This window comes from Eschrichtius robustus, chromosome 12 (assembly GCF_028021215.1).
Source record: "Eschrichtius robustus isolate mEscRob2 chromosome 12, mEscRob2.pri, whole genome shotgun sequence".
Lineage (NCBI taxonomy): Eukaryota > Metazoa > Chordata > Mammalia > Artiodactyla > Eschrichtiidae > Eschrichtius > Eschrichtius robustus.
Genome location: NC_090835.1, coordinates 32,729,333 through 32,751,643, shown reverse-complemented (window position 1 = coordinate 32,751,643; position 22,311 = coordinate 32,729,333). Strand labels below are relative to the sequence as shown.

Below are 22,311 nucleotides of genomic sequence, written 5' to 3'. Positions count from 1 at the left end.
TGTGTATGGTGTTAGAGAATGTTCTAATTTCATTCTTTTACATGTAGCTGTCCAGTTTTCGCAGCACCACTTATTAAGGAGACTGTCTTTTCTCCATTGTATATCCTTGCCTCCTTTGTCATAGATTAGGTGACCATAGGTGCATGGGTTTATCTCTGGGCTTTCTATCCTGTACCATTGATCTATATTTCTGTTTTTGTGCCAGTACCATACTGTCTTGATTACTGTAGCTTTGTAGTGTAGTCTGAAGTCGGGCAGCCTGATTCTTCTAGCTCCATTTTTCTTTTTGCAGATTGCTTTGGCTGTGTGGGGTCTTTTGTGTTTCCATACAAATTGTAAAATTTTTTGTTCTAATTCTGTGAAAAATGCCATTTGTAATTTGATAGGGATTGCACTGAATCTGTAGATTGCTTTGGGTAGTATAATCATTTTCACAATATTGTTTCTTCCAATCCAAGAACATGGTATCTCTCTCCATTTGTTGGTGTCATCTTTAATTTCTTTCATCAGTGTCTTATATAGTTTTCTGCATACAGGTCTTTTGTCTCCCTAGGTAGGTTTATTCCTAGGTATTTTATTCTTTTTGTTGCAATGGTAAATGGGATTGTTTCCTTAATTTCTCTTTCTGCTCTTTCGTTGTTAGTGTATAGGAATGCAAGAGATTTCTGTGTATTAATTTTGTATCCTTCAGCTTTACCAGATTCATTGATTAGCTCTAGTAGTTTACCGGTGGCATCTTTAGTATTTTCTGTGTATAGTGTCATGTCATCTGCGAACAGTGACAGTTTTACTTCTTCTTTTCCAATTTGTATTCCTTTTATTTCTTTTTCTTCTCTGATTGCCATGGCTCGGACTTCCAAAACTGTGTTGAATAAAGTGGCGAGAGTTGACATCTTTGTCTTGTTCCTGATCTTAGAGGAAATGCTTTCAGTTTTTCACCATTGAGAATGATGTTTGCTGAGGGTTTGTTGTACATGTTGAAGTTGGGCGGGGGGGCAGTGTAACAGCTGGGGTGGGGACGGCAAGGTGGGAATAAAAGGCCTAGTGGTTTTTTTTTTTTAAAAAAAAAAACAGGTGGTGCCCACCATCCTCATCCCCACCCCCATCCCAAGAGTATTCCAGCAAGCCCCTAGATGTGTTAAGTTACATTCCTGCCCCTAGATGTGTTAAGTTACATTCCTGCCCCTAGATGTGTTAAGTTACATTCCTGCCCCTTGGGCCAACGCTTCAACATATTTTTAAATGAGCCTCTTTCACATTTGGGTGTAATCAGCTGCCTCTGCACTGGGCCCTGGGGTAAGTGAGCCCTTTCAGAGCTGTTTCTCCCTTCTACTATAGCTTTGTGGGTCTTGTGGACATGAGCCGCATTGGTTTTCAGTGCTATATGTTTTGGGGGATTATCTGTTCTGTGCAGATCTTAAAAGTGGGAGTACCCAATGTGGGGTTCAAACCCTTAACTCCTTGGGGAAAAGCTCTGGGTTTTGAGTTCCCTCCCAATTGTGGGTTGCAGTACAGGGGTGGGGTTTATGGCTTGACTGTGTCTCAGCCTCTCCCACCTGCTTTGATGGTGTGCGTCTACACACTTGCGCAATGTGTAGGAGTCGCCCAGCCAGTTCTTTAGGTTTTTTTCAGAGGAAATTGTTCCCTATGTCACTATAGGTTCAAGTGTGTCCGTAGGAGGCGAGTTCAGGATCTTCCTAGGTCACCACCTTGAACCAGACCTTCAGTTTTTAAACTAATTACCAATGGACCCTCCTGTCAGTTATTTGTGGTCTTGGGGATCCCTTGGTAACTTAAAAAGAGACAAAAACCAATTTGGCTGGCCATAAGTTAGGAGATAATATTAATGTTCCTTTAGAAATATCAAAAAGCTACTCTGGAGTTGGCTAGTACTGAGCCCCAAGCCCAGAATGTCTTAATGGAAATCCATCCTCTAACATACCTCTATTTCTGCCAGTTAATTTTAGATCTTCAATACAACACCAAATTACATAATATGACAGGAAGGTAGAAGGGAATTTGAAAAGGGAAGTGGGTAAAGCAACCTGTTTAGTTTATTAAAAAAACAAAACTTTTTTTATAGTTTGCTCGTAAGCTTGAAGAATGTGGTTTGGTCCCTTTTCTGTGTCCAGATAAATAACAAAATTATATAAATCCTACACATCACTTAAGAGGAAGACCGTGAAATTATGTATATTATCACTGGGTGACTCTAAGGGAATTTAATCAGTCAGGGTCCCAAAGTAGAATAATTAAAGATGGCTTATTTAAAAAGAGTATTTTCAAAGGAGTGGCTGTGAGGGACTACAGCAATAGTGCTTTGACTCTGGTGCTAGTAGCAACTGACCTGTTACCAGAACCTAGAAGACAAGCGTTGTATAGAGATAACTTTGAGGGGAACCTTTGGTAAAGGGACAGAGTCAGCCTGAGGTCAGCTCACAGGGAATGAGCCAGTGGGATAAGTATCCTGAATTCACTCTTTTCCCTTCCTATAATCTGCATATGAACACTCTTGACAGAAACAGAAGCCAGAGGACCCAGGAACCCATTGATAAGGTTCTTACCAGTCAGCCTGCTAGGGCAGAGAGCAGGGGAGAGAAAGGTGTAAAGTGGGTGTAGAGTGGCAAAAAAGGATATCCAGTATGAAAATGATGTAGGCTGGGCAGCCTTACTAGGATTAGTCCTGGAGCAGCTCTAGTCTGGAATAACAAACTTACAGCAATAATTGGACTTTTTTTTTTTTTTAATGGGCAACCCAGACCTTTCATTAGCTAATTGTGAATTTAAAATTTTAATCATATGTGAAAAAAAGCCTTTTGAGCAACAAAGTAATTTTGTTGCTCAATTGTTGTGATAGCTGAACACATACATATATAATCATGAACATTATATAAATTTTAAGGAGATTTTAGATGTCTTGTTCGAATGGTGAACTTTTCCTGTTTTCAAAATGGAAAAAAGTAAAAGGTTGTATGTGATTCAGGGATGGCCTGGAGGCATAGCATGATGGTATATGAGATACAGACATTAAAAAAGTACATGAGGACTTCCCTGGTGGCACAGTGGTTAAGAATCCACCCTGCCAGTGCGGGGGACACAGGTTCGAGCCTTGCTCCGGGAAGATCCCACATGCCGCAGAGCAGCTGGGCCCATGTGCTGCAACTACTAAGCCTGCGCTCTGGAGCCCACGAGCCACAACTGCTGAGCCCATGTGCCACAACTACTGAAGCCGGCACACCTAGACCCCGTGCTCCGCAACAAGAGAAGCCACCACCGTGAGAAGCCGACTACCGCAACGAAGAGTAGCTCCAACTCGCCACTAGAGAAAGCCCATGCGCCGCAACGAAGACCCAACGCAGCCAAAAATAAAATAAAAAAATAAAGAGTGAATCATCTGAAGTTCTGATATGTGCTGTAGCTTGAATGATCCTTGAAGGCATTACGCTGAGTGAAATAAGCTGGACGTGAGGGGAGGGGGCAGTTGTGCAGGGAGACACAAATATTGTATAGTTCCACTGGTGTAAGGAATTTAGGGTTGGGTGGACAAATCAGAAGTGGAAAGTAGAGTGGAAGTTGCTGAGGGTTGGGAAGGAGGGTGGAATGGGGAGTTACTGCTTAGTGGGTGCAGGGTTTCTGCTTGAGGTGATGATGGGGTCTGGAATTGTGTGGCATCATGAGTGTGCTTGGTGCCACTGAATTGTACACTTAAAACTGGTTTAATGGAAGATTTAGGGAAATTGGAACCCTTGTGCATTGTTGGTGGGAATGTAAAATGGTGCAGCTGCTAAAGAAAACAGAATGGCATTTCCTCAGAAAATTTATAATTACCATATGGTCTGGCGATTCCACTTCTGGGTGTAGTCAGAAGAACTGAAAAAAGTAAGGTCTTGAAGAATAGCCCAAAGGTGGAGGGCAACCCAAGTGTCCCTTGACAGATGAATGGATAAACAAAAATGTGGTATATACATACAGTGGAATGTTTTATGGTATGTGTGTGTGTATTCAGCCTTAAAAAGGAGGATATTCTTACACATGCTACAACTTGGATGAACTTTGAGGACATTATGCTAACAGAAATAAGTCACAAAAAGAGACAATCATAGAGACAAAGTAGTATGGTGGTTGCTACAAGCTGGCAGGAAGCGGGGGATGGGGAGTTGTTTAGTGGGTATAGAATTTTTTTTTTTCAATTTTCAAACCAAAGTTTTAGAGGGCAGTTTTAATGCCTTTGAAAAAAATGGTTAAAATGGTAAATTTTGCATTATGTATGTTTTACCACAATTTTTTAAAAATTATTCATCTGAAACTTTTTTTTAGATGACTTAAATGCAGGAATATTTACCAACATAGAATCACGCTGTGGATCGGTAATAGAGAGGGAAACTGTTATAAACTGTTCATCTCCTGAGATTCCTGCAGAATTTAATGAACAGTTTAACACTAAGAAGAACAAGCAAGAACTAGTAAATCATGATAACGGAGCCAACTTAGAAAAAGAAAACAGTTGGTATAATGACCAGTGTAATCAGTTCACAAGAACAGAGAAACAAACAAAACATATGAAGAAGTGTCCTAAGAGGCCTGATTGGAATATAAATAAACCACTGAGACGGTATATTCCAGCATCAGAAAAGTACCCTAAACAGCTTCAAAAGCTGAGAGAAGAAAAAAGAGTAAGAAGGCAGATGGAACTGCTTCATTTGGTAGAAAGAAATAATCCTGGACACCTTTCTCAAAATAGAGTCACTTCACCAGATGTTCTTCATTCATCTCATCAAGAAACTGAACCAGGTTTCAGGTGGCAGCTAGTCAAAAAGGTAAAGCTCTTCTGTCATAAAAAATATTTTAAAGCATGTATACTTAAGTTTTTAGAATGAGAATATAGTTCCACACATGCATGTTTTGACAAGGCTATTCTGGGTCTGAATAAGAGTTCTAGAAATTTGCTGTAGTTTATTTACACCAGGGGTCAACAAACTATGGCCAATGGGCAAATCCATCTTGCTGCCTGCTTTTGCAAATAAAGTTTTTTAGGAATACAGCCATGCTCATTTTTTTTACCTATTGCCTGTGGCTGGCTTCATGCTGCAAGAAGAGTTTAGAGTAGTTGCAACAGAGACCACATGGCTCACAAAGCCAAGTGTTTACTATCTGTCCTTTACAGAAAAAGTTTACACTTAAACCCTGTATAGATTAATGCTATTCTTTATTCAGATACCCATTCAAAACTCTTGTTTATAGTCCATATAGACAGAGGATAATTTACAAGGTCAGGAATTACTGGATTGGTTTCTCTGACTCTGGAGAAATACCAAGCCTCTCCTATCCTATTACCCAGTATATGTTACTCAAATATTATCCTCAGATTATTTCAACAAGTAACCACTAAAAACATTTGTGGGGACGTATGGAAACACTGTTAACTCCTGTCTATCATCACTTAGGAAGAAGAACCTCGGAGAATTAATTCTTTCAGCAAGGAAAGGTATGTTATGGATTCCATAGCTACTTAGTGCTTTCTGTGTGATATAAAGTCCTTGCTCAAGATATAGGTGAGATGAAGCATGTATGCATGTCTGTGAAGACAGTAACAGGAAAGTTTGTGACTTCAGGTGAGTAGAGGTTTAAGGGAAAGGGTGTCGGCATTTTACCTAGAATTTGAAGGTCCAAATTGGACTGGACCTAGGCATCCTGAGCAGGAATGTGGGTGACATTTTCTTATCTTCAGACTTTAACAGTTTTGATTTTCCAGATATGTCAGCAGTGGAACAGACGTTCTGCTTGGATTGAGGGGGGAGGGAATAAATGACTGGTAGGGATAATGAGAAATTAACCAATGGGAGATTTAAAATTGTTAGAATTTTTATTCTCTGCTTTTGTGCACGAACCAGCTGGTTTAAGCTGTCTCTGAATGTGGCTCTAATAGCAAGTTTAGTTTAGGCGGTAAGTATATTATTTTATGGTGAATTATCTAAGGAGAAACATTAGGTTTAAATTAGGTAGCATTGATCCTCAGAAGCTAGTAAATTTTTCCCCCTGTTCTAGCATATATATATCCTCAGCAAGTACTAGTAAACCCCAAATTAATCCCATTTTGTTGCCCTGTTTTAGGAAATGGTATCATAGAACTCAAGCCTCTTACATATAGTGTTCCTAAAGGTGTTATAGGTACATTTAGAATAAATTGAAATGTGATTAAAGAATAGAATATGCTTAATCTAAAATAAAATACACAATTTTTCATTCATGCTTTTTAAGAAGTCCCTTATTGTGCTTTTTGGAAAAATACAGGTCTCAATCACCACCAGTTCCGGCAGTGAAGAACAGAACGCAGCAAACTCAGACACTAAAAAACAGTACTTATGAAAGAGAGAATCTGATCTCAGGAGATAGTCAAACAGAATTATCACCTGGGTTTTCTGAACCATTTCATTTTATTCCCTATGTCCGAACCAATGAGATCTATTACCTTGATCCAGATGCACCATTGTCTAGGCCTTTAACCCAGGATCCTCAGTACCAAAATCCACATGGTAAGTAAATATAAGTGTGCCCCCCCCCCAATTAAAAATCCAAATTGCCCCAGGAGAGGTAGTAAGAATTTCTCTCTTTCAGAGTCAATTATTAAAATTTTTATTGAATATTTATTACTTAAATTTTACTTGGTGCTTTCCTAGGATATAAATTTATTAATGAATCCATAGAATGTTATAGCATAGGGCTATTTCATATTATTATAAATGTATTTGAATTTTGTCATTTTTATCTGGCTTCAGACTGTGACCAAGAACAGCTTTTTGACCATCTCAGGGATCCACTTCTTAATCCTAACTTGGTGAAAAACAGGGATCGACAGCAAGCAATCCTTAAGGGACTGTCAGAACTGAGACAGGTATGAGCTCTTCCAAAGTGTGGATGTGACCATTTTCTGGTGGAGGGCTGTGTTTACCAGTTTTACTAAGCATCGTTGGTTACATGACTTAACGTGACTTCACCACATGTCAGTTTAATGTACAGGTGCTGATTCTTTTTTAAAAAACACAACTTTCCTTCTATTTCTTTCACATTGCCATCTCTAAGACTGTTTCTTTCCAGCATGAAATCATGAGACATTTTGAATATTAAGACAACTTTATTGAATGAAAAATGCATACATTTGAAATGGCAAAGTATGATCAATAAGGCCCTAAAACCAAAGGCAGAAAATAAATACAGTTATGCTTTAATTCTTAGTAATGCAGTTAGTTATGCTTTAATTCTTAGTAATGCAGTTCACATTTTTTTAAATGAACGTGTTGGCCGTGTTTGGAGTAGAACTTGACACAAGTCCCAAAGAGTAATATAACTCAGTGTGAAATTACATGTATAATCTTACCAGACTACTTTTTCTCCCAGACCAATTGTGACTCATTATCCTGCTCAGATAAAAATAAAATCAGGTAACACATCCAATATTTAAGGCTATAACTGTTCTCTACCAGCTGGCCTTAAAAAAAAAAAAAGACTTGCAAAACTGGTTTTGCGATTAGCTTTGATTCACAGTATACTTTGTGTATTTGGGGAAAATAAACTGTAGTTTTTATGAGTACCCTTTTCCATGTCCAGTCATTTATGAATGCCTCCTTCTTTTCAAATTGTTGATTCAAGTGTTGCTTAAACAATTCTTTCTGTAGAACTAGAAAATCACCCCCACTAACCCAGGATTATAAAGTGTCCCTTAGTTTTTTAAATGCTGTAGCTTTGGTTAGATGCGGATTGAATTTTGTAACTCAAGCCTGGTAATTCACACAGTGAAGATTTTACATAAATCCCTTTTTAAAGTGACAAGGCATATTCTAGCTTAGTAGAGACAAAAGTTGTGAGCCTAAGAGAAAGGAATGTGATGTACATACACCCTCACCTATATAGTGACCGTATCTTACTTCAGCAGGGCCTTGTACTAGCCACTAAGGTTAATGCAGTCAGGATAAACACTGGATGTTAAAGGGAGACTCATGACCATTTTAAGAGCATCTGGGGAAAAGGAAAGAGGTGGTGTTCAGCCCCACAGTTAGGAGACACGGTTTTAAGAAAGGTCATTTCTATTGGTTGTATGGCTAAAAATATAATCTTACAAATGTGTGATAGCTGCACAGTATCCAAGTGAGAAAGTCTGGTGTAAAAATTGAAAAATTTTGAGTTAAACATGACAAAGATAAAGTTTAAGCTATGGCCAAGTAACTGAGCATAATACGTGTTTTCAAAGTAAATATAGTTCTGGATTAACAACAAGACAGAAAGGTAAAATAGGAATAATTTGCCCCTCTGCTGCACACCGTACTAACATATCAATATGATTTCAGGGCCTTCTCCAGAAGCAAAGAGAGTTGGAAACTAATCTCATGCCTTTAGCTGCAAATCAAGAAGAGAATTTTAGTTCATTTTAAATGTAGAAAATCAAATCCTTTACATTTGATTTGTCTTCCAAATTATAAAATGTGGTTGGTCGTTGCTTAACTGTATTTATCAAATAGCCTAGATTTCTTTTTAAAATGCTTATTTAAAACTTGTACATTATGTAGTAAAATGCTGTGTGTATATATATATTTTTAAAAACAATAAAACAAGACACTTTCGTAAAAAAGCTTAGTGGTTAAAAAAAAAAATTTTTTTTTTCTACTCATCACAATGTGGGTATTTATCTACTTACCTTAACAGAGTCTGGAGTTTACAGTGTTCTTCCACACTTTTTACATGTAGCTTATTAATTAAAATACCACTTACATATTTTGCTCTATAAAAAGATTTTAAAGAGTAGAACTCAAAGTTCTTTTGAGGCGCCAAAGGAAGGTCTGACATACTTACTTTTACTAAAATAGCCCAGATTCAGTTTAGGCTTACGTGGAAAGTTTTTTAAGTGTTTTTTTTTAATGACTTCTTTTATTGTAGAAACCACAGTTTTCAAAAACATTTACAAAAGTTTGTATTAGTAATGGAGAGGCAGTTAATTAGCAATACATATGGATTTAAAATTTATCTTCACCATGTACTTTTATCTGGGAATTTAAAAAGTTAGCTTTAGTATATAGCACTTCAGTGCTTACCACCTGAAAAATAAATATACTTACATTTTTCTAACAATTTAAAAATCTATAGCAAAGTTTGTTTCAAATTGTCTAATGCCTTTAATAACCAAATTCAGTTTCATATTTCAAAAGATAGGTTTTTGTTTAAGTCAAGGACCACACAAGCACTGAAAATTGTAATTATCAAATATTCTCAAATAAAAGTTTGACCAAAATTTTAGCAACAGGTGATTTTACATGGTTAAGTCTAAAAATAAAAAATAATGCTGCCTGGTGTTAAGTCCTAAGTCCTATATGTACATAGTTTTATCATCTAAATGAAATGGCTTTGTTCAATAAATCTTGAGGTATTGAGAGCCAAAATCCTGTAAATATTAACATCACTGGCTTATACCTGTGTAAAAACACTATACAAAAAGCTTAAAATAAATGCATTAGTTGATAAAGTCATTTCAGCAAAAGTAGCTGGGATCATCTGACATTAGAGGAGGGAAAAAAAGTAAAGCCATTATTGTTCACTATCCTTTTGCAACTATCTAGTTTTATATATAAAACAGGCTTCAATTTGAAGCCAAAGTACAGATGACATATAAGTGTAAAACTTAAAAGTGCCAATATGAGATAATTCAAGTACAATATATGTTAAAAATATATATATTTATTTCAATTTTCAGATGCTTCAACTGTTACAGGCCATCATGATTTAAATAAGAGGGAAAAAAACATTTGCGAAAGGAAAAGAAACCTTTTGTTTAGAGAATGAAATATAAATTGTTAAGTCACTTTTAAGAAACAGAAAAAGTCCATAACAACCTACTTAAAAAAAAAAAAAGTTACTGTAATTAATTATTTCTCTTTTGAAAACGGCCTGGAACAATCACTTTTCCACCAACTTAATGGAGATGGAGTTTTCTCTCTATCCAAGTTTTGAGTATAAGCAGATAAAAAGTAATTTTCACTTTCTTGAGACTGACTTGATGAAAGGGCATATGGTGTCCCCAAAAATGTCTGATGAGTGAGAACATTAAAATGACTAAACTGATGGGACATATTTAATTGACTGTGATAAACCTGAAAGTTGCTATATGAATCCTGTTCAGCTGAATTACTGTTCTCTCCTTCAGAGCATACTATATCAATAGAAGCTCTCTCTTCAGAATCAATTTGATAAGTCTTCTCTTCTAATAAACTTTTTTGCAAGTCAAGAGACGATTGCAACTCAATTTGAATATTCTTTTTTTGATCTGTTCCACGTGATCCTTTGGTCTCTTTCTCCAATATTTCTGAATGAAAATTGCTGCATACTTCTATGTGTGAGATTTCATCCCCTGAATCCAGAGACATATCCTCTTCGTCCTTTTCATCGTTTTCTAAAAGAGCTACATTTAAAAAACAAAAAGTCCTCCTCTATTGAAATACACAATTTGTTTAAGTTTTAAAATTATACACTACTCACACAATATAATGCGTCAGGGTCTGCAAGTCCACAATCCCTTAAAGCTTGGTCTTCTGCCACAAGTTCACTTAGTCACAACACTCACACTAGGTGTGAATGTCCAGATAATCCGATGCTAAAAGCTTCTGCGAAATGTGTTCACGTTTAATGTTGGGAAATCCCAACTCCCAGCTCCAAAGGGGTTAATGTCAAAACAGCATCTAAAGTTATACGGTAATTCAGTATTCGACAAGACAAATATAAAATAAAAATTCTGACATCTAGCTTCACTGGATTACTACTAAACTGGTTAGCTGTATCAAATGTTCGAACATCTCCGCTTTTTCTCAAAAACAAAAGTACATCTTTCATTTTACATAAAACCTGGAACCAAAGCAGGGGCCATCTCACAAAAGACTAAAGCTATGGATATCTCTACTACCTTGTAATTAAACTGCTTTAATTCACAACAGAAGCCAATAAAGCTTACATACCCTCAAAAAGAAAATGCCTACTCTATAGTATGCAGTCTACATTAACTCGAACAGCTTATATTGACTACAGTATAATAAATGAGCAGATTTTGTGTATGCTAAGTAAAAGAATGATAAATGCCTTGAAACATTTCCCCTGAAGCTGAGTTTACACTGAGGTGAGCAGTTTCAAAATTAGCATTTCATTATATGATATCAAAGCAAAACCATTCTTTTTCTGTCTGCCTTAAAGAAAATGAGAACTACTGAAAAGTTACCTGACTGTGACTCAAGATTCTCATTAGCACCAAGCAAAGGAAGGTTTTCTTCTGTGATTGAGTTGTGATAGCCCACAAGATTTTTAAAGTTTTGCATAAAGTCTTCAGCAGTCGCAACCACTATTCCATTATCAGTATAACTGGAAAGCATCTTGATACTCTTTTCTAAATTGAAAAAAAAAAAGAAAAAGTTGAGTATAAAACACTTATATAAAATGATAATGCCTGCCTCCAGCCCTCACAAAATCCTTTCCTCCACATTTTCAGAAACACCCAACACAGTCCCACGAAATCCTTTCATACACATTCCTGTATTCACAGTAGAAAGCTTAAGAGCACTCACTCTCTTTACCTGTTAAAAAGACTATGTGTCGTTGTTGTATGTTTTGAGCCTGAAGTCTGATAAGGCAATCCAATTCCGGAGCATTCCGAGTTTGTGAATCACAGTTGTGGTATGACAAAATTTCAACCAGATGTTTCTTCTGATAGATATTCAGAAGGGTCAACAGACTCAGAGCTTTAGCATTCAATCTGTGAAATTAAGTAGTTCAGTATCTGTATCTGCATTTCTAAAATTTAGTATGGACGTTTTCACTTGAAATTAAAGCCATAATTTCTCAATTGAGACAACTAACGACAACTGCACTGCTTAGCTCACTGCCTGATGTACAGGTGCTTCTTAGTAGAGGGAGAGCAGGAATTGTGCAACCCACGGGTAACTCCAGGGGCTTTCTCTGGGTACAAAGCCTGAGGGCCAGCTATTCAGTTCAGACAAAAATCTCAACTTCTTACTTACTAAATAAATCACACTTCTCTTCAGCTTCACTAATTTAGAACTGTAATGAAAGGTGTAAAAGGACAAAAAATATAAGTCTTTCCTTCAAAAAATAACATGGCTCTGAGCTATTTCTATACTTCCAGATGCAAGGCAACATGTGGTAGAAATTACTGGCTATTGTCAGGAAGATGACAGTACTAATTTGTACAAGTTATACCTCCGGGCCTCAGTATTGCTATCTGTTCTATAAAGATAAGACTTCCCCAGTGCCTCCTTCACATGATTTGAAGATAAAACAAGTTTTTAAAAAATGAAATACAATAAAAAGTTAAATAATTTAAAATTACTAAAGCCTGAATTTCCCTAAGTGTGTCCCATGGAATATCATAGGTATTAGAAGAAAAAAATGTTTTGTGGTCTAGGTTTCGGAAATGCTGACTGACAAAATGTAAAACAGGATCCTTAACTACAAAGTTTCTCAGATCTTCAAATGTGTAAATAAGTACATTATATGGACTCTAGTAGTAGGATATAGTATCCCAAACTCATCTGATTACAATAGTTATTTGCAGAGCCTCTCAAGGGACTAGTGCTCCAAGAATCACGTTTTGAGAAGTGACTTCTGGGCATGTTAGAAATCACTTATTACATAAATGAATGTCCTAATCATAGATCCCTTTATCATGTCAGGATTAATCCTTCTCTCATATGTGTAATATTATTAGATTAACAATTAGGAGAGGGCCTGATCTACTTGGCATATACAGTTCCATAAAAAAATAAAGAATGCTGATTATCCCGTTTTGATTATTATTCTAAACCCAAGTGGTAAAGTTTAAACCAATTTTATCTCTATGCATAACTAGAACTTCAGCAAACCTCTACATAAACAAGAATACCATTTTCAAACAGGCTAGAATAATTCAGTATCTACATTCCCTTACAGCTGGCAAAAGACATCTGTGAAAACTGAGCAGCATCTATAATTTACAAACATATAAAAAAATAGCAAAATTCTGTGAACACAATGTTAAAATCAACAACCAATATATAGTTATTTTTCAAACCTTACCTGCCCAGTTCCTTTAGTTTTTTCTGAAATTTACAGTGGACTTTCCATTGCCATTTTCCTTCTGGAGTACTAAGTTCTTCGAGGAATGTCAAAAAATTTTTAAGGTTCTCTGTTAGAGATAATGAAGTTCATTTTAAATTCAATAAACAAGTCACCCACTCCACAACTGAATTAAGGAAGAAGTGTTTGTTGATATTATGTAGGAACACCTACTTTCCTATGTAGTATTTTCTTTCTCTTTTTTCCCCTCTAAGGGAGACAGATCTATATATCCTCTTTGAGATCTAAGAACATAACATCTACACACAAAAAAACAAAAACATGTTGATAACAATAACAAACCAAAAGTAATCCAAGTGAAGTAGGTGCAGACAGCCCTGCTTTATACCAGACTTAAGAGGAAATTATTCGTAAAGAGTAAAAGAATGGGAAAGAAATCTGAGGTAATAAAAGCTCAAAGAAATGATGGAAATGTACTAGTTATCTGTCACTGGCAGAATGGACAATACATTAAAAAAGTATGAGTGAGTACTAATGAGGAAAACCTTGAAAAGACACAAGTTACATGCTACAAAGAATAAATAAATCTTACCAATTGTGATTACTTCTGGATTTAGAATGGATTCATCAGAAACGATAAAACCTCCAGATACAAATAACTCATTGTATGTGTGATTTTTAACATCATCCAAACTATCAACACCAGCAAAACTAACACAAGGAAGCTTCTTTAAAGTCACCAAGCCAGGTACCTATTTAAATACCAAAATAAAAATAGAAATAAGGACAGACAGACGCAAGTGTGAAGTAACCTACAAGAGATGTACTATGGCTCACCTATATTAGTGTGTTGCCTCTGCAAAGTCAAGCACAAAAACAATATTTCCAACATTATTTCCAAATATACAAACCAACATTTATGTACTGGGCATCTACCTTGAACAGAACACTCTAAGGAAGAGGCACTTAACAAGAGACCTGGAAACAGAGAATGACAAATGCTAACCTGCCTGGCCCTGTGAGTACAGTCCGAATTCAAATGAGGCAACAGCCTACGGACTGAAACAGGAAAGACTTCAAAGAGCAGTAGGACTTGAGATAGGCTCCTAAGACTAGACGGGGTACCTCCAAATCCAAGGGAAAGGGGGACTGCTTCAGCAAAGGGGGGGTACAAACAGGTTTTACCTAGGACACACAAATGAAGGTGATAACAATATAAAGAGAGTCAGCAGACCCAATGGCATTCAAGGAGTCAGTATTCTTAGTCTTGACTATTTAAGCAATAGGTAAGATCTGTGATATGCCACAATTTAAAATTTTGCAGAGGTATAAATATGAATCTCATGAGCTGATTCACGGAGGGTAGTTTAGGTCTCAAGTCCTAAACCTCCCAACCTCGAAGTTTTATCTCCTTTAAAGCTTATGAGGATATTTTAAAAACAAACAGCTTTAGTCTCAAAGATAGTAAGGATTTTTTACAACCAAAGTAAGTAAAGAATTCAACTTAACAGTCTACCTTGTGAATGAAACCTGCAATGTCTTCATTTTGAATAATAATCAATAGTTTATCTAATTTTGATCTTCTTTCCAAAAACTGTTCTGGATGACACTCTGTATTGCCTAATTTGATAAGATATTCCTGTTAAAGAAAAAAAACTAAATCAACATTTAAAAGCTTTTTTGCAAACATCCATTTAACACGAGAAATGCAAGATAAAGTGGTTAAGTTTAACTACTACTAGACCACTATTAATGATGCCCTTACACTAGGGACCTCAGAGATCATCAAGTCCACTCTTAGAGAAGACTCTGAAGCTCAGACCTTAAATGGTCACAGTCACGAGGTTATGATGCTATGCAGTCAAAGCCAAGTAAATGCTAGCTTGGGGTAACAGAACCAGAAAAGCAATGGATTAGCCCAGGTTCTTAACTCTTATTACTTATTCTGGGCAATCCAGAGCTCAGTCATTAACCACTCCCTCACTCCCATTTTCCTTTCCTTTTGAAGCAGGCCCTTGATTATATGCAGCAGTGTTACCAGTATACTCCTTCAGAGTTAAAAAGCACTTTTACGACTACTGTAGCTCCTTTAACTCACAACAGCCCCAGGATCATTCATACAGAGCTTCAATATGTACAACGTTACTTACATATTAATTAGCCATGCCTGTCAAGTTTACACCTTCAAACAAAACACTCTCCCATCTAACACATCCTTCCATGCTGGTGACACGGTACTACCTTTCAAAGGACACAAGATAGCCATTCCCAGCAGAATTCTCTTTGCTTGCTGGGGGAATCCTGAACTCTGAAGCAAACTGCAGGATTCTGAAGGTCACATTCCTCATTTCACAGATACAGGAGCAGATTAATTTTCTCAAGGTTGGCACGCTGGTTAGGTAACCATACATCTAAACCAAGGTTGCCTCACAACCAGTCTTTCAAGAGCTGTCTACAAGTGTCACACCCAAAGAGGGTGTTTCTGTGCAGCCCTAAAGAAGCATCTTCTACAGTGTTTGATTTTGCTCTAACTTCTAAAGCCTCTGGGCAAATCTCAGAGCAGTTTACAATCAAGTTATGAAAAAGTAAATTACTGCCTGATAGGCCTGCTTGTAATTTTTGGTCTTTTTACATTAAGAAATTTTAAATGCAAGTTTGTGTTAAATAAGACAGTTTAACTCATAAAGTAACAAATCAATTTGACTCCAGAAATATTTAGGAAGTTTAAAATTTTATTCATAAAGTCCTGTACTATACTGTAACATTTCTGCTAGAAAATTTCCAATGGATATTGATTAAAAGAATTAAAGTTCTGATCTGATTTCCTATCATATTTATAAAAACACACAGCATCCTTTTCCTCTTCTACATAAAATAAATAGCAGAAATAGGATCTATTCTAAGCCAGAATGGATTGAAAGCACCATTCGTAAGTAAACACATTTCCCACAAGTGTGTTACAATCAATTTTTAAAATGCAGTGGGAGGAGATGGAGTAATGGTGAGCACACTGGGAACTGTGCCCAACCCACTCTCTCATCTAGCCCTACACCACCACGCAGCTATGCCCCAAAGAGCTGGAAACATGTTGCTGGGGGTGGAAGAATGTTGAGAAGCTCAATGTTCAATCATACAGGGCAAAAATGCAACCAAGAAATTCCTGGTAAGTCTGGTTTCATCCTCCCAAGAAACTACAGGGAATTGGTAAAGGCAGCACACTGAGCACTCTGCTGCCCCCATTTCCATGCTCTTCACGTCCTCATGAGCACATCACATGAAACATGCTGACGTCAAAGAGATCCTCAAACTGACAAAGGCTCAGGACATGTCAAAGCATGGAGTTTCTGGGCCACTCTGGCTATACGCCACTTATTTATAGCCCCCTCTGCTTCCTCTAACTAAAAAAGCAGAAACTTATCATGGTAAGTAAATTCCATAAATAGGAGCAGGCATTTATTTTAAAAACTAAGGCATTCCCTTAAGGAATTAAAATGCTACACAGTTTAGTGAATACTAATTGGCAACATTAAACCACTAATATAATTGTCCCATAAATTACGTATCTATTGTTACAGATTTTACATACCTGTCTCTATGTGTGTATTTTTTTAAACCAAATGCCTGAAACGCCTGTCTACTCCATAGCTTCAGTACAAAAAACATACCTTGCAAGGAGGAATCTTTCATGATTGGGCAAGTGTTTCAGGATCACCATGTTTTTTGATAATAAGGGCTACTGGGAAACCTGGCATGACCAGGGCATCAAGAAATGCCAAAAGATATCATCATTAGGTCATCCTGGACAGTTTTTTTTTTCTACCTGATTGATAAAACCCCCTGAGGTAAACACTGACAACTTCCTTTATTTCTCTGCATCTTTCCCTCCTCTTTGTTAAAAACCCAGTAAGAAACATTGAAAATCTTTAAATCAACAATCTAAAGGTATCTGCAATACGTATACAACTGGTCTTTAAAATGACACTATCCAAAACAAGATTAAAAATTCTAAGATATTTAGATCACCAGTTCTAAATTCAATTAAACTTACTAGTCTTTTATTCCACTCTGCATTAAATTATGAAAATAATATGGTCAACACCTAAAAACAAACAAAAATCCATTTTATAGAGGTCAGAGCCAACAAGAGAAGTTTAGACAGCATTACAATTACCTTCTCAGTTAGTTACCTTTATTTCTTTACAGAGCACACTCTCCTCTTCTTCATGAATATAAAATTTCACAGTATTTTTCTGGACATCTTTCATGATTTTAACCAAACTGTTAAATACTTCAGGTTCTAACTGGCTTATAAAATTTGAAAGAGCTGGTTGGGCAGAAATGTTTACATCACTGGGCGATTTTGTTTCTTTTTCTACTGGTTCCCGGGCAGTATGACCAGGTACAGTATGATCAGAAGTCACCACTGGCTCTGTGGCATGGTGTGGCTGGTTCACTTCTGCTTCAGTTAAACCCAAAGTCGAAGAGGAATGCTGCTCATTAGAGTTGGTGTCTTTCACAGGATCACTACCAAGTGGCTCAAGGAGGTGTTTATTGTTGAAGTCGCTTGAGGAAACTGGTATGACATGCCTTCCCAAAGGACTCAATGCTGTCTTAGTACCAGAATCATTAGGACTGACTGCTGGCAAATTCCCACCCTTGGCTGATGCTTTGATAACAGTATTTAGTTTCTCATGCAAGCCATCTACAAACTCCTGTACACCAGCTTTGGAAGTCTTAGAATATATGAACTCAGAAAACCGTTTCATCTTCTCTTGTGTTGAAAAGATAGGTGTGGAAATTCTGCTGACATATGAAACATTCTTCTGCTTCAGAATCTCTTCTATCTTCCTAGAAAAGAGACTGTACTCTCCTAACACTGTCCTTTCTGTGGTTTCACTCATTGCAGGCGGTTCTGCTGCTGGCACACACTGCTCCTCCACTGTCACCACCTGACCTGTCAACACGTCATCCTCAGTGGTGCCCTTTAGTGTGTCTGTAAATGGAGAGGATGGAAACTGGTAATCAGAACTTCTCTGTCTACTTATTACCCGAGGGTCGTTAGGAAAGGCCTCCTGTGGTGGCAGACACACCAGTTGTTCTTCTGGTGATTTCATACCTATATGGGAAGAGTTTATTATTACAAAAGCAATCCAAAATAATAACATCCGAAAATACAAACTCATAAATAAGGAAAAAAAATGCCAGGTCAAGTATATATTTAGAACAAACTATGCATCAGAAGGTAGAATAAAAACCTCAAATAATGGTGTGAACCTATTTCCTATGTGCCCTACTTACTTATGGCTGGTCTTTGTATTTCAATAGCTAGAGTGACAAGTTTGAATGTTACTTTCTTTGATTCCTTTTGAAGTATTCAAACAAGGGCCAATTTAACATCAATACAAATTAAGTCACTTGTTTATTTCTGCTTCCCTACCTTTCTGTAGATCTGACTTTAACAGACATGCTTTAAGCAGAATGGTCAGTTGCAATGGCTTGCTCAACCCCCGTATTCTTTGCCAATAATGTCCACTACGGTAATACCCTCTTAACAGGAAAATTTTGAGTGTAAGGCAACTGAAAGAATGCCAAGCTGAAATGCTGTGGGAATAAGTCGTCAAGTTAAGAGTTGCATTCAGGATCTAGGATAATTAATTTTATCTGTTTTCAGATTTGCTCTTACATATGGGGTTGCTTAGTGGATTTGCTACAATGTTAGGGACTTCAATTTATCAGGAAAAGAAAGTCTCAGTCATATAGAAAGAGAACACATTTCATAGCTGCATTAACTTAACAGTAATACTTTTGATAGCACTTTTGTTAAGTATTTTTATTTTGTTTGGAAATCATTCCAAGAGAAATCATAATAGCTATTACCCCATATGAGATGAAGAGATCATCAAGCTAGCTGATGCTAATGAAACTACGATAACCCGTGATTCTTGACAACTAGCTCAATCCCTAAGATCGTACTTTTTTCCACTCACAAATCCTAAATTCAAACACAGTATGTTCTTGAAACTACACTTCAAAACAGGAACCCTAAATCCCTTTTTAAAAAACATGGGGAAAATACATTTAACAGCAATTTAGAGTAATACTTTATTTCACGAAAAAACAAAATTTCATTATTTTTCCCTACAAGTTCATATTACACAATTTTATCCTTTAAAAAAGTACTAATTTTTCTTAAATCTTAGCCAACATTCCCTAACAAATTGCTGTTGTAGTATATAAAATGTTACCTCTAGATCGGAAAGTCCACACATAGGTATAGTTTTCAAAAATATAGTACTTTTAAGATATAGTGAACTCCCTATTCAAGTCTACACCCAGGTATAGCAGTGTAACCCCTCTACAAAAAATTCAGTTTTGATTTTCCCTACACTCACACTTTTCTAAAGGTTTAAACAGCCTAACCAGCATTTAGTTTATAACATTTTGCTACCAACCCCAGTGGTTACCATGAACCACTGCAACCATTAAGTACTGCAAAGGCACCTGTCAGCACGGTAAGACCATACAGCAGGTCTGTAGATCAAAGAAGAGAAGGGGAGCAAAATATCCAATGTACCAAGGTAAGAATTACAACTGTATGAAATTGATAAACCAGAAAATTCAACTTCCATAAAATAATTCAGGAATACTGAATGCCCTTCGTAAATCTGCAACATGGGGTTTAGTGCACATATAAAATGTCAGGATGAGTACATAAGAAATCTGTAACAGGGAACTCCCTGGCGGTCCAGTGGTTAGGACTTGGCGCTCTTACTGCTGGAGCTCAAGTTCAATCCCTGGTCGGGGAACTAAGATCCTGCAAGTTGTGCAGCGTGGCCAAAAAAAAAAAAAAACCACGAAAAAATAAAATCTGTAACAGAGGTTGATCAATGGGGTGAAACTAAGTGTCTGGCCTAGGGGTGGAAGACTTATATTTTGAAGTCGTTTTGTACTTCTTGAATTAGGTACCATGTCAAATATCTGATTTATTCAAATAAAATGTCTTACTTGCATCTTGTAAAACAAATGAGTTGGGGAGGACCACGTGTAATTTTAAAACTTCTGAATGGTTTATTATTAAAAATACTTGAATACATTCTCCCAAATATTTCAGCTATAGTTGAGACCAATAAACTTATTCCTAAATTTTTTTTTCTAAAAAAAATTTTTTTTTAAATAACTGCACCACGAGGCATGCGGGATCTTAGTTCCCCAGCCAGGGATTGAACCTGTGCCCCCTGCAGTGGAAGTGTGGAGTCTTAACCACTGGACCACCAGGGAAGTCCCCCAGTAAGCTTATTCCTGAAGTGCTACGGATGAAAGAAATGTTTTTAAGCTGAAATATAACTTAAATCCACATGGGAAATTTTCCATATTAAAAAACTCTAAACCAAATCCCTTTGAAAATGCAAATGATCACCATCTAATCTTACTTTGTACAGATTTCCCCCATATAATTTTTATTATTAAGATGGACAACTTTATTATTTTAAAAATGTCAATAACTGATTTAAAAGAAACACATGTCAATATCTATAATAATACATGTTTTCTACTAACTATCATTCAAGCATTGTGGTACTTTGACTTTTAAATGCAAGGGGAGTGGCGAGTTCTCAAAAAGTAGCATCACTTGGAGTTTTATACTTTTAACCACAAAATATGAAGACGGTATGCCAAATAAAGACTGCAGATGTTGATGGAGCATTATGAAGCCTAAACAAGATACCTGATTCTCCCAATGAGAAAGAATCACTGATAGAAGCAAAACTTACATGAATCTTCGACATATTGTTGTGTGAAAGAGCCAAAACCAAAAGAGGACATATGTAGCAGGTTCCATCTATCTTAAATTCAAGAGTAGGTAAAAACTAATGTATAGCAAGAGAAGTCAGATTAGTGGTTACGGTTTGGGGCAGGGAGAATACTGACTGGGAGGATGCAGAAGAAGACCTTCTGGGGTACTGAGAATGTTCTACATCTTGATTTGGGTGGTGGTCACCTAAGTGTTTACATATGTTAAGAATTCATCAAGCTGTCTACTAAAGATTTATACACTTTCCTGTATGTCATATCAATACATCTGTTCTTCCCACTTTGTTTTTTTTCAATTGTCTTTTCCTAGGAGGAGACAAAGATCATCTTGAAGAAAACTATTAACTCAAAGTCTTTTTTTTAATTCCCGAAAGAGAGGAATAACCATAAAGATCTACTAAAATTAGTCACTTAGCTTTTCTTCTGAATAAAAAAACAACAACACAGGATTTCTGAAAGAGTAAGACAAAATGAAATGGAAACAAAAAAGACCCAGACCAAACTCCAAGCAAGAAGAATCTGCCTATGGCCACCTGCAGGGATGCTGAATTGACTTGAGTTTAGACAAAAGAGACTGTCTTCTAGGCACCTACTACAACTAGCTAATCAGTAATATCTATAAATGTTTCTGGAATCCAAAAGTTTCCTAATCTCTTAAACTATCTGCAGAAATTAGCTTTACAATTAGCAAAAGAAGAATTGAGTCAAAAAAATTCAAGATTAGGAATAATGTACCTAAAAGATACATGGCCTCACCTCCTCGTATTTTTTAAATTTAAGAGAAACTTGAAGACTGCTTCTCATAAGATGTCCTGCAGAAATGGATTAAGAAAAATATTCTGGTCTTCCCAAGTCATCATATCAGATAGAATCTACTGTAGGTGAAAAAAACTTAATCTCTATGAATATTCAGTGACTCCCTTGAATACATTCTTTGTATAAGAATATTTGATATAAATCAATTAATGATTTAAATACAAATATGATATTGTCCAAATTTTCTGTAATTAACAGACTTAAACTGATGCCCTCCAGATAGAGGACCAGAACTGCAAGTAGCAATTCTGAAGAAGGGCACATTGGGAGGAAAAGCAAAGAGAGCCTTCTCACCTGGTGTTTGTTTCTCACCATGTTTCCCCAGCTGGTCTTCTGGGCTTCTTGCATTCCCTCCTGAGGGAAAGCATCCATTAGATTTGTAGACTCTCTTCAGGTACTGGTGACAACCTTTTAAAGCACCTTTCAGATAACCCCAAATGCTAACAAATTCAAGTATTCCCTCTTCTGCCTAAAATAATCCTGAAGGGTCATTAAGAAATGGGAAGTTGCTTCCCTTTCCATTCTGGTGATGATGGAATATCAACACCTAGATGTTGTGCCTTCAAATGGCTCTGAAACCAG

At 36.6% G+C, this 22,311-nt stretch overlaps 2 protein-coding genes across 10 annotated transcripts in view; one reads left to right on the top strand and one right to left on the bottom strand.

Moving 5' to 3' along the window:
* CCDC66 (coiled-coil domain containing 66) overlaps positions 1-8,514 on the top strand; it is a 50,073-nt gene extending 41,559 nt beyond the window's left edge. For both annotated transcript variants that reach the window (XM_068558778.1, XM_068558777.1), the window contains exons 15-19: positions 4,318-4,817; positions 5,445-5,485; positions 6,292-6,533; positions 6,777-6,892; positions 8,343-8,514. In XM_068558778.1, coding sequence (XP_068414879.1) covers positions 4,318-4,817; positions 5,445-5,485; positions 6,292-6,533; positions 6,777-6,892; positions 8,343-8,426 — 983 coding nt within the window. In that variant the 3' untranslated portion in view covers positions 8,427-8,514. The remainder of the gene's footprint in view (positions 1-4,317; positions 4,818-5,444; positions 5,486-6,291; positions 6,534-6,776; positions 6,893-8,342) is intronic.
* A 1,208-nt stretch (positions 8,515-9,722) lies between these two features.
* TASOR (transcription activation suppressor) overlaps positions 9,723-22,311 on the bottom strand; it is a 48,482-nt gene continuing 35,893 nt past the window's right edge. Inside the window, exons 17-24 of one of the 8 annotated variants that reach the window (XM_068558770.1) lie at positions 22,024-22,083; positions 17,289-18,217; positions 14,618-14,740; positions 13,694-13,853; positions 13,102-13,210; positions 11,604-11,782; positions 11,252-11,416; positions 9,723-10,444 (exon numbers count right to left, since the gene is read on the bottom strand). In XM_068558770.1, the coding sequence (XP_068414871.1) occupies positions 9,912-10,444; positions 11,252-11,416; positions 11,604-11,782; positions 13,102-13,210; positions 13,694-13,853; positions 14,618-14,740; positions 17,289-18,217; positions 22,024-22,083 (2,258 nt within the window). In that variant the 3' untranslated portion in view covers positions 9,723-9,911. Of the gene's footprint in view, positions 10,722-11,251; positions 11,417-11,603; positions 11,783-13,101; positions 13,211-13,314; positions 13,401-13,693; positions 13,854-14,617; positions 14,741-17,288; positions 18,218-22,023; positions 22,084-22,311 lie in introns of those variants that run through there. The other 7 variants (XM_068558772.1, XM_068558774.1, XM_068558775.1 and 4 more) reach the window with 7 other exon arrangements.